The sequence below is a fragment of the Lipotes vexillifer genome, unplaced genomic scaffold, assembly GCF_000442215.2.
Source record: "Lipotes vexillifer unplaced genomic scaffold, Lipotes_vexillifer_v1.1 scaffold496, whole genome shotgun sequence".
NCBI classification, from domain to species: domain Eukaryota; kingdom Metazoa; phylum Chordata; class Mammalia; order Artiodactyla; family Lipotidae; genus Lipotes; species Lipotes vexillifer.
The window spans coordinates 9,208,630-9,221,394 of NW_006786690.1; the positions used below are offsets into that span (position 1 = coordinate 9,208,630).

The 12,765-nt window shown below is 47.7% G+C and overlaps 1 protein-coding gene across 1 annotated transcript in view; it reads right to left on the minus strand.

The window, feature by feature from the left end:
• The window catches only part of PADI4 (peptidyl arginine deiminase 4), a 31,083-nt gene extending 19,345 nt beyond the window's left edge, over positions 1-11,738 (minus strand). The window contains 3 exon segments of the mRNA XM_007459321.1: positions 402-468; positions 2,013-2,193; positions 11,647-11,738. Coding sequence (XP_007459383.1) covers positions 402-468; positions 2,013-2,193; positions 11,647-11,738 — 340 coding nt within the window.
• Between the last annotated feature and the right edge of the window lie 1,027 nt (positions 11,739-12,765).

The window sequence follows — 12,765 nt, forward strand, 5'->3', positions numbered from 1 at the left end:
TGAGCCATGGCCACTGAGCCTGCGCGTCCGGAGCCTGTGCTCCGCAAATGGGAGAGGCCACAACAGTGAGAGGCCCGCATAACGCAAGAAAAAAAAAAAAAAAAAGGTATAGAGACTCGTATGTTGAAAATCCACATACCACTTCCTAAGCTGAGAAATAAAATATCGAGATGTAATTGAAGCTTCCTGCAAATGCCCTCCCTCCCCAGCTCTATTTGGGGTTCACTGACTGGGGAAGGAATACTTACGAACTACCAGATGCATGACTGGCTAGAAATTATCCTTTTCTCTGCTCAGTCTAAAGTAAGATTCAGGGTGTAGTTTCTCCTGGAGAGATGCCTTGCATGGGTGTGTGTGTGGAGGGAGGGGGGTGGTGCTCCAAGATCCCTGGCGTCACTTACCGACCCCGGTGATGTAGAGCAGGGCTTCAGCTGGAGTGGTTTCGGGTCCATAGTATTAAATCTGAACCTATAGGACAGGAGTCAACCACTAATGATTTCCCTTAGTCATTCAACAAACACTAATTGGCCTGCTATGTACCAGCTCAGAGCAGGGTGCTGAGGAGACAAGGATCAGGCTCCCAGCCTGTTAGGAACACCCCAGCTGCTGGGAGCGGAAGGGGAGCAAAACACTCAAGTGACTATGATGTATAGAAGAGGGTCCTTTGGGAGACCAGGGAGGCAGCGGCTTCCTCTGCCTGCATGGTGTCAGGAGTTCAGCAGATGGGGATGTGGTGGAAGAGGCATTGGAGGGAGAGTGGCAACACCAACTCCCAGCACCCAAGGTTAAAAATCCAGGAAGAACCCCTCTGGCTGGCCCAGCCTGACCAGAGGAGGGCAGAGTGTCAGGAACCACACTTCTAAGCAAGATGACGGAGGGGAGTTCCCCAAAGCAAAACCAAAGAGCTGCCACCAGAAGAAGGGGAGCTCCTGAGGGTCGCACTGAGGTGTCTCGACCTGTCCTGCAGATAGTGGGAATCCAGGGAAGTGTCACAGCCACTGTCACCTTGCATCTGGACCACGGCATCAGCCTCCTGACTGGTTGCCCTGCCCCCAGTCTGCTGCCTAGATCTAACTGACTCACTACACTGTAGCCAGTGGGTCTTTCTAACATACATAAGTGGTCTTGTTACTCCTGGATGAAAGGTTGTCATTGGCTTCCTGTTGTTCTAAGAGAATGAGGTCTCTGATGCCAAACCCTCTAACACTGGCTCCCTCTCTCTCTCACCTTCCCTTCTACCTTCCTTTCTTTCCATACAGCTCTTCCTCAGCTTCCCCAACACACATCTCACCCTCTCTTATCCAGAGTGTGCACACAGGCCACATCCCCTGTGTGGAGCTCTCGCTTCTCTTTTCCTCTCTTAAGCAGGTCATTGATACCATCCATCAGCTTGCCACTTCTCCCAGGAAGCGTTCTCTGATTGCACCCTTGCTGACCGGCTTTGATGCCCAAGGTCTGTATTCTTAGAGCAGGCAACAACTCTGCCCCAGGAGGTATCCTGCTTGGCCTGTCCTGCTGGGAACCAGTGGTTGCTGTCCCAGATCTCTGTGGGAATCCTGGAGGGTCCTGTTAAGTCCATCTATAGCCAATGCGGCTACAGTGGGTTGAATGGTGATTCCCCAAAAGATACGTCCACGACCTAATCCCGGGATCCTGTGAATGTGACCCTATTTGGAAAAAAAGATCTTTGCAGATGTAATCAAGGATCTTGAAATGAGATCATCCTGTATTATCCAGACAGGTCTTAAACCCAATGACAAGTGTCCTTATAAGAGTGAGGCAGAGGGAGGTTTGACAGGTTGAGGAGGAGGTAATGGACCACGGAGGCAGAGACTGGAGCGATATGGCCACAAGTCCAGGAACACCAGCTGCCACCAGAAGCTGGGAGAGACCAGGAACTGACTCTCCCCAGAGCCTGCAGAGGGCTGGGGCGCTGGGTCGATTGAGTGCCTGACCTGTTATGACCTGCTGACCTCCTCCGACACATCCCAGCCCACGGCTGCCACACTCACCTTCCGGTCCCCTTTGCTATTGCTGGCAGCTCTCATCTTCAGGCTCACTTCCAGCCCAGGGGCCAGGAGCCACTTGGAGAAACCTGTGAGATTCTTCTTGGCCGGAGGGCGGTGGGCAACATCTACGACCACTCCTGGGGAAGCACTGATGCTAAAGGATGTGCAGTCCTTAGGGGCAGAGCTGTGGAAGAGACAGATGGGGAGGACAGGGGGACACGGTGAGGCAGTGTCTGGCCCACTACTGCTCTCCCCACTGTTCTTCCTTTCCCCACCAGTGTGGACACCAGAAGGCAGCCAGACTGACCCTGACCATGGGAGTAAGTACTGGTAGGTTGTCAGGAGGAGTGAGAAACAGAAAGAAAATTCCCTGACCTGGAGAGGCTACGCTTGAACTAAGAAAACACACACACACACAGATGTATGCATAGAGTGATGTGTGCACCCAGATGTTTATATTACACAAACATGCACACACAGTGTTGTGCATATATGAAGAATCATACGAACAGTACAAACAGTACTCTGAAGGACCTTCCCCTTACCAAACAACTGGATCATGGTTAGAATATACCTACTTATTTATTTATTTATTTAGTTTTGGCTGTGTTGGGTCTTCGTTTCTGTGCGAGAGCTTTCTCCAGTTGCGGCAAGCGGGGGCCACTCTTCATCGCGGTGCGCGGGCCTCTCACTATCGTGGCCTCTCGTTACGGAGCACAGGCTCCAGACGCGCAGGCTCAGTAGGTGTGGCTCACGGGCCTAGTTGCTCCTCAGCATGTGGGATCCTCCCAGACCAGGGCTCGAACCCGTGTCCCCTGCATTGGCAGGCAGATTCTCAACCACTGCGCCACCAGGGAAGCCCTAGAATATACTTTTCAAAGCATTGCTGAGATGGGAAAAGGAAGGGAAATTGCCAAGAATTCCCTTCTTTGCATACACACACACACACACACACACACACACACACACACACACACACACACACATCTCACTGTGGTTAAGAATACCAAAGACATGGGGCTTCCCTGGTGGCACAGTGGTTGAGAGTCCGCCTGCCGATGCAGGGGACGCGGGTTCGTGCCCCGGTCTGGGAAGATCCCACATGCCGCGGAGCGGCTGGGCCCATGAGCCATGGCCGCTGAGCCTGCACGTTTGGAGCCTGTGCCCCGCAACGGGAGAGGCCACAACAGTGAGAGGTCCACGTACCGCAAAAAAAACCCAAAGACAAACAGATCTAAAAGGTATCCAGAAAGAAGAAAAGTCAGGTCACCTATAAAAGAATAATAATTATCAATAGATTGAAAGTAGACTTCACAACAGCAGTAATGAAATCCAGAGGAGAGCTGTATAATATCGTCAAAGTATCTTGAAAAAATAACTATTAACTTAGAATTGTGTGCATAAAAAATTATATTTTAATAAAAACATTTTCAGATGAAGAAAAACTGATATTTTAAAACCAACATACTTTCACTAAAGCAACTTCTAAAGACATACTTTAAGAAGAAGATACCTAATGTCAGGATCATCTGGATGCAAGAAAAAATGGTGAACAAATAACATGGTAAATATTTTGGTAAATCTAAAAAATATTGTCTGTATAAAAAATAGTTTATAAAAATATCAAAATTGTGAGATTAAAAAAAAGAGCAGAATGTAAACTGGGAGAGGTAATGAGAGTTAAAGTGGTATGAGATCTTCAATTGAAGACAGAATTAAGATAGTGTTTAATTCTAGAAATGTAAAAGTATTCACCAAAAGAACAGAAATGGAGTTCATAAATTTCTATACATGGAGAAAATGCAATAATTTTTTTAAAAGAATGGATAATTCCATTCAAAAAGGCAATTACAGGGCTTCCCTGGTGGCGCAGTGGTTGAGAGTCCGCTTGCCGATGCAGGGGACGCGGGTTCGTGACCCGGTCCGGGAGGATCCCACATGCCGCGGAGCGGCTGGGCCCGTGAGCCATGGCCGCTGGGCCTGCGCGTCCGGAGCCTGTGCTCCGCCACGGGAGACGCCACAACAGTGAGAGGCCCGCGTACCGCAAAAAAAAAAAAAAAAAAGGCAATTACAGAGAAAAGGGCAACATAGAAAAAAAGAGACAACTAAAAACTAAAAAGCAAATGGTAAAAGCAAACTCAAATATATAAATGATCAAAATAAATATAAATAATGTTACTAGTTAAAAGAGAGTTTTGGACTAGATAAAGAAATAAAATCCAGCTCCATGCTATTTATAAGAGATGAACCTAAAATACAAGGATCCAGGAAAGATAAAGTTTAAAAAAAAAAGGAAAAAAGATACATTAAGCCAATATTAGCCAGAAGAGAGGTGGGATGGCTATATTAATATCAGACAAAATTAATTTTTAGACAAAACCCACACTATTAGCATATAATTTACATTAGGAAGAAATACTGTAAAGTACCTAGGATAAATCTAACAAAAGATGTGTAAGGCTTTTATGGAGAAAAATGATCAAACCATATTGAAATCAATTAGAGAAGACGCAAATTAGAAGACAGAAATACCATGAACATGGTTAGGAAGGCTTAATATCATCATGGTATGAATTCTCTCCAAATAGATTCATATGGTCAGAGAAATTCCAGGGTTTTACTTGAACTTGACAGGTTGATTCCAAGGTTTACTTGGAAAACCAAGGGGCTAAGATAGTCAAAGTACCTTTTAAGAAAAAGAAGCAAAAGGTGAGGGACTTGCTCTACCACGTATGACTTACTGTAAAGTCATGGATTGCATTGTAATGGCTTAGGTAAAGAAAATGACAGATGCAACTTAAGAGAGATTCTACTTGATCTATGACAGAGGTGGTCTTGCAAATAACTGGGGAAAGTGAATATTGTGTAATAAATGGTGCTGGGACAATTGCTTATCCATATGGAAAATGAATACATTGAATAAATAATTAAATTGATCCCATCCTCACACCATATACTAACGACTTAAGAAAGACAGAATTTTGCATCTTTTTTTTTAAAAATAGGTCATTTTCTAGAGAAGTTTTAGGTTTACAGCAAAATTGAGAGGAAGGTACAGAGATTTCCCACATATTTCCTGCCCCAACTCATGTATAGCCTCCCCTGTTATCAACTTCTTCCCGCAGAGTGGTACATTCATCAGAATTGATGACCCTACATTGACACATAATTATCACCCAAAGTCCGCAGTCTACATTAAGGGTTCCCTCTTGGTGTTTTGCATTCTGTGGTTTTGGACAAATGTGTAATGACATATATCCACCATTATAGTACCATATCAAGTAGTTTCACTGCCATAAAAATCCTCTGTGCTGCATCTAAAGACGAGTTGGCTATATCTATGTGCAGCCGTTTCTGGTCTCTATTCTATTCCATTGTTTCATTTGTCTATTCCTTTGCTAATACCACATTGTCTTGATTACTGTAGCTTTACAGTTAAGTCTTTTTCTAAAAATAATTTTTATTCAGGTATAGGTGACTTACTTTACAGTAAGTCTTGAAGTCAGGTAGTGTCAGTCCTCCAACTTGCTCTTCAATATTCTGTTGGCTATTCTGGGGTTTTCTGTTTGTTTTGCTTTGTTTTCTTTGTTTTGTGTCTCCATATAAACTTAAGAATCAGTTTGTTGATATCCACAAAATAACGTGATGGGATTTTGATTGGGATTGCACCGAATCTACAGATCGAGTTGGGAAGAACTGACAATATTGAGTTTTCCTACCCGTGAACATGAAATAGCTCTCCATTTTTTTACTTCTTTAATATCTTTCATCAGAGTTTTGAAGTTTTTCTTGTACAGACTTTATACATATTTTGTTAGACTTATACCTAAGTATTTAATTTGGGAGGGGTCAAATGTAAATGGCATTGTGTTTTTAATTTCAAATTCCATTTCTTCATTGTTGGTATACAGCAAAGCAATTGACTTGTGTCCTGCAACATTGCTATAGTTGCTTATCAGTTCCAGAAGTTTTTTTGGTCCGTTCTTTGGGTTTTTCTACATAGATGATCATGTCATAGGTGAACAAAAAAGTTTATTTCTTCTCAGTAGGTATCCCTTTTATTTCCTTTTCTAGTCTTAACCATTAGCTAGGACTTTCCATATTGTGTTGAAAAATAGTGGGGAGAGGGAACACATTTGCCTTGTTCTTGACTCTAGTGGAAAACTTCAAGCTTCTCATCATTAAGTGTGATGTGAGCTGTAAGTCTTTTGTAGATATTCTTTATCGAGTTGAAGATCTCCTCTATGCTTAGTTGACTAAGCTTACATGACTTTTTATCATGAATGAACATTTGTATCTTTCAAAAGATGTTGGAGACATCTTGATGCCCATAATTAAATAAGACACAAAATCCATAAACAAGAAAAGATTGATAAATTCAACCAGATGAAAATAAATAACTTCTGTTCATCAAAAGACTCTATACAGTGAAAAAGCAAGAGAAGAAGATATCTGAGAAGATATTCACAGCATAAACCCTACAAAGGCTTAGCATCCGTAATATTTAAAGAACTTGGGCTATTCAACGTGAAAAAGACAAACAACTCAATAGAAAAAAAAAAAGCCCAGGGCAAAAGATACAAACAGGCCTTCACAGAAATTGAAACACAAGTGGATGATAAACATCTGAAGAGGAGCTCCACCTCACTAATAAATAAAGAAATGAAATATTAAAGCCTTGAGACAGGGTTTTACACCTATTTGATTGGTAAAAAACACATCATAGACTATATGGTTCAACGACAACTTTAACACACCGCTCATGGGAGTGTCAAGTTAAGCATTTTGTAAAAGAACTTGCTGTTATCTTGTAAAGTCAAACATTAGCCCACCCCAAACCCAGCAATTCCACTCTTGGAGAATCTTTTGTACATGTACACCAGGAGACACGTTCAAGGATGTTCAGAGCAGCCCTTTCTGTGACAGTAAATGACCCACAGACAGTGAAATCCTCACAGACAGAAGGGCTAATAAATTGGAGCAGATTCAAACCGTAGTGGAAACAACTTAGAGAGGCAGCCCTCACTCCATAATGTCACAAGACATGGATTTTATGATTACACTTTTTATTTTTGTAATAAAGTTCTTTGTCTCCATATCAAAAGCTGTAGGTATCCCTTATAGAGAATTAGGAAAATACGGGAAAAGTACGTAGGCTTCTGAGATGTCTCCAATAATCCCCACCTCTGGTGTTCATGCCCTTATGTAACTCCCTCCCCTTGAGTGTAGGAAGTCCCCAGAGACTTCCTTTCAACCAATGGAAAATGGCAAAAGTAATGGGCTGTTACAAAAGACCTCTTCCCCCACCTCTTTTTCTTTCTCTCTCCTCTCTCTCTCTCTCTCTCTCTCTCTCTCTCTCTCTCTCTCTCTCTCTCACCTTCGCTCACCTTGATGAAGCCAGCTGCCATGCTGGGAGCTATGGAGAGGCCCACATGGCAGGGAACTGGGGGAGGCTTCCTGCCAGCCACATGAAGGGAACTGAGGCCCTCAGTCCACAAGCCCACGAGGAGCACAATTCTGCAAGAGCCACATGACTGAGCTTGGACGCAGGGCTGCCCTGGTCAAGCCTCAACATGACTTTAGCCCCACTGACACCTTGATTGCAGCCTTTGAGCCCCCAGGGCAGAGGGCCCAACTAAGCCACAATGGATCCTGACCCACAGAAACTGAGATCATAAACGCTATTGTTTTGAGCCAGCACATTTTGGGGCAATTTGTTACATGGTGATAGATAACTAATACAGGATCAGTCCTTGACAAAGACACCATTCCACTTCTGCTAAACTCTAACAGCAGGTGTCCCTGTGTGTCCCCTGGTGCAGGCACTGGCTTTCCTACCTGACCCCAACTGCTCCCAGCACAATAGTGGCCGGGTAGCAGGATGGCTGGGTTGTCGTCCCTGGGAGGCACTGACTGTCTGGGTCGGGGAGACAGCCAGGGTCAATGTGGATAAAGTATACAAACTATGCCTGCCACCACATCGAATAGCCCAGGGGCCAGTCTGTCTACACCAGCTGGCTACAGCACGTGCCTGTGGATGTGGTGTCTGCAGCTGGTTGGGGCTCTTTGTGGTCAGACACTTGCCTGCAGACTAGCAGGGACGCAGGGCCTCAGCTGCCCATGGGAAACCTCTCCCAGTCCATCCTGGGAACAGCAGGCAGCCTCAAAGGGATGGAGAGTGGCGATGGGCTTGGGCCACTTCTGACAGGCTGTGTGACCTTGGCCTAGGCACTGACCCTCTCTGGTCTCACTTTCTTTCTCTGTAAAATGGGAATAACATTTACTACGATGATGCTTTCTACGATGTTGTGCAGATTGAAGGGCCCATGTGTGGTGCTCGGCCCTCTTCAGTAGCTAGGTAATAATATCAGAAATGAAGGGACATCATGGTAACAGTAATAATAAGGAATGCGTGGCCCTTGCTGGAGGAGATGGAGGGATGGTACAGCAGAACCAGTGCCCCTCTGCTCAAGTGCCTCAGTTGACCCTACACCTCCCTGGCCAAACCAAAACTTAAGAAAGGCCCTGGTTTCTCTGCCAAAGCCCGGAGGCTCCTTCTCTGCTCCATGCGCAGCTGTTTGCCTTTATGCTTACAAAGCCGAGGTGGGAAGCCAGGCGTCCCCAGCTGCCCAGGTGCTGTGGCAGGAGGATGGGGATGGGAGAGGGACACACCATGTGTCTGTTACAACAGGAGAACGAACAAGCGGCTCAAAGAACAAGGGGGAGACAGAGACTTGGAGACAGAGACAGTGGGGGACAAAGCAGGACGCAGGACCTGCCCGCGGGGCGGTTCCCCTAGGCTCGCTCGGCCTGGCATGGCTTCCTCTCCAGAACCAAGAGACGGGTGTGGACAGATGGGTCTGCCACCTGCTGGGGCTCTACAGCCATCCTCTCTGCCAGATGGGAAACCAAGGCTCAGAGAGGTGAGGCCCTGCTGGGAAGTGGCACCACTGGGATTTGATTTAGGATGCGTGTTCTTTCCTTTGGCTGTTTTCCAGACCCTCTCAGGTCCTAAACAAGGGACTTTCATAAACACACAAGGGTTTTTACTGTGTTGGGGGCTGGGGGACCCGTGTGTGCTATTGTAAGATAACCCAGAGCTGAATCTTCTAGTAACTTCCAATAGCCTCCATAGAGGCAGCACCAAGAACTTGAGCCCCAGACAAATGACATCATTCCTTCAGCTCCTGCATCTAACATTTCCTTACAACGACCACCAGATGGGCAGCAGCGTCTGCAACACTCTCACGTTCAACAACACATGCAATCCTTACGGAAAAGGGGGACCACTCTGCCAGACTCTTGGCATGCATTGTATAATTTAATCCTCACTGCAACTCAGCAGGGTGGGTGTTAATTTCCCCATTTTACAGATGAGTAAGCTGAGGCTCAGAGACACTAACAATCTTGCCCTGCTCCCCACTGTCACACTGAGTGGTTTCCTGTTGAGAAGGAGGCGCCAGAGGAAAAGGAGTACCCCAGTGATTGCAGCTCCAGAATGCCCAGGGTCCTCCGTGGTTGCCACCTCCTGGAACCCACCCCCCACCCCTTCTGGATCTCTCAAGTCCTCTGGAAGCTCTGGAAGCTCTACCAGCCAGACAGCAGTGCCTAGCAAGGCCAGACCCACAGCACTGGGAGGCAGCGTGTGCTGGGGAAGCAGGGGGAGTTTGGGGGTCAGACAGTGCTGGGTTCAAATCTCCTGGCTTTGACACCTTTAATTTGGGTGACCTTGGGTAGGGGTTTTCACCTCTTGAGGCCTCAGTTTACTCCTCTCTAAAATGGGCACGCCAATAGTGTTTACCTTGCAGAATTTCTGTGAGGATTAGAAACCAGGAACAGAAGGGCCTGGCACGTGGTAGCCGGAGTCAAGATCCCTCCCTGACTCCAGCTGCAAGCATCACAGAAAGCCCTCGACAGGTTTCAATATTCATCTCAGGTCAGCGGAATTTTGTTTGAATATAATCAGTGTATTTCCCATTGCAGGCAAAGTACTTTCCAAACTCAGAATGAAAATCATAAGCAGAGCTTGTCAGAGCAGCTCTGGAAACGCACCCATAGCCTGTGGTCTGTACCTCCGCAACCTTGTCTTTCTAACCCCTGGGACCTCTGAGCCCAGCTGCAGGGACACAGCTTGAGCAAAGGTACGGAAGCTTGTGCTGGGAGGGGGTCAAGGAAGCAGTGCTGGGGAGGGGGGTTTGCCAAGCCCATCTGTGTTTTTGGAAGGGAATTCAGGCTGAGTGAGGGTGGTGGCTGCACAGGACATGGCTGCTGGCAGGGAGCTGCTGTGAAGGGCAGGCAAGAAGTGACAGGAAGGGCTGGTCCAGGGATGGAGCGGGAGAGAGGAGGGTCCCAGAGCCAGACTGCCTGGGTTTCAATCCTGGCTCCCTTACTAACTAGCTGTGTGGCTTCAGTGGGTTACTCAACTTCTCAGAGCCTCAGCTTTCCCTTCTGCAAAATGGGAATTACAGCACTGCCTACCTCATAAGGGGGCTGAATGAGTTGTGTGTACCAAGTGTGATGTGAATATCAGCCATTATTGTGTGAGACACCACACATCACAAGGGCGCATGAATACAGGGCTCGTTGCCTCACTAATGGGAGGGCTGTCTCCTGGGAGTCAGGTGGCCTCAGATGACCGTCAGCCTCTTCTTCCTGTACTCCTCACCCTCTCAGTCTCTGCTGTTCTCCTACTGCTGGCTGGGGGCTGGAAGCGAGCGACACTTCCAAGGAAATGTGCCAGACACTCCTGTGGGCACCATTCTAGGACCACAGATGCTCAGCCTGGAGCATCTGTGGAGCATCAGATGGAGGAAGCCAGGGGCTGCCACTACTATTACTGACAACAGCAATGACCCCAACCATGCCCACCAAGAGCGTTCCTAGACCATCTTGTTTAGCCAGAGCCTGGCACAGGGCTTGGACATAATAGGTATTCAATTGGTATTTGTTGAATGAATTAATTAATGGGTGAACGAATGAACAACTACCAGGGGTAGGCCCAGCACTGTGCTAAGTACTTAACAAACATTTTTATGGTTTTCACATTTAATCCCTACAAGCACTCTACGAAGTGGGTATAATCCCCATTTCACAGATGAGGAAACTGAGGCTCAGTTGCCCAAGGCAGCCCAGCTAGCCAATAGCAGGGCCTGGTCTCCTCGGCCTCTCTATGCCACAGCCTGTCTCATCACACCCACGCTATTACCCACCCATGGAGGGAGGCTTGGCTGAGAGGTGTAGGGCAACAAACTGCAGGGGGATCCAGGTCTGGGCTATGAAGTCCAGGGTCCAGCCTTGCTTCCAGGGCACACTTGCTGTGTGACCTTAGGTAAGTCACAGACCCTCTCTGAGCTCCCATTGCCTCAATGGTGAAAGGATATGGTCCTGTTTGCCCTATAATAATGCATTTGTGGTGAGGCTCTGGGGAAGACCCACTTGTTCATGGCAATGAACTCACTGCCTTGAGTCCACGCACATCCCAGGGCCACTCAGGTCTTAGCTCTCTAGCTTCTCCCTTGCCGGTGGCTGCAGAGGCTGGAGCCTGAAGCTTGAGGAAAACACACGTCTTGTGTCAGCAGAACCTGCTCATCCAGCATCACCAGACCTGCCCCCCAACCCCAGAATGTCCCCTGCTCACCCGTAGACATCCAGCTGAGTCTCGGTGCCCAGCACACACACGTCATAGGTGGGCTGCTCTGGGGCCACATGGATCACTGTACCCTGGGCCATCATCTGGCCAGCTCGTCCCTCCGGCTGTAGAAAGCCCCAGGGCTGGTTCATTCACAGCGCCCAGTGCCCAGCGGAGGCCATGAGTCAGCACCTGTGGTTTGTGGCCCAGCCCCTCCCCACTCAGGTCCCCAGCATGTCTTCTCAGCCCCTCCTCTGCCCTGGAGCTTCCCCCTCAGACCAGGACCCTGTTTGGTGTTGATGCCAGAATCAGTGGCAGCCTGTATCGTTAGTTTCCTGGGAAGAGCCGAGAGATCAGGAAGCCTGGGGGTAGGGGTGCAATTCTGAGGCCTCATGCCCACTGCCCCATCCCTGCCCCATCCCCTGGGACCGTGAACTCCTGGATTCATCCAACCTTGCTTCACTGTGCCAAACAGGGTATCAGAGAGGAGAAGGCAAGAAAAGTGGGGAGGCTGGGAGATTTTAGGCACAAGGTCACAGACCGGGCTACACATTCAAAGACTGATCTGGCTTGGGCCAGGTCTCCCCAGGCTGGGTCACCCACGTGACATCCCACCCTTCTGTATTTTCTGTGTGCCGGGCACCTTTCTCTGGCCGTCTTGTGGAATAACTCACTAAGGCAAGCCTGTGAGGTAGATACTATTATAATTCCCTCAGTTCATTCTCTCAGCATCTCTCTGAGGTCAGTACAACTATTATCCCCAATTTCCAGAAGAAGAAACTGAGGCACAGAGAGGTTACACAGCTAGAAAGCAGTAGAGCCAGGATTTGAACCAAAGGCATCCTGCTCTTGGGGGTATGAGATTTATCAGCTGCCTGTCCACGTGACACGAGCTTTTCAGACTTTAACATATCTACTTCTTACGGCAGTACAAGGTCTGCATGGGCTTGTTATTACTACCCATTTTACAGACGGGAAAACAGAGGCGCAGAGAAGAAAGGTGATGGGCCCAAGGCACCATAGCTAGTATGTGGCAGAGCTTGAAGCCAGAGTTCCCTGCACACGTGGGAACACTCACTCAGCCACAGAGCCATGGGTGTGGGCCACTGGTGCTAGGCTCTGCCTGCT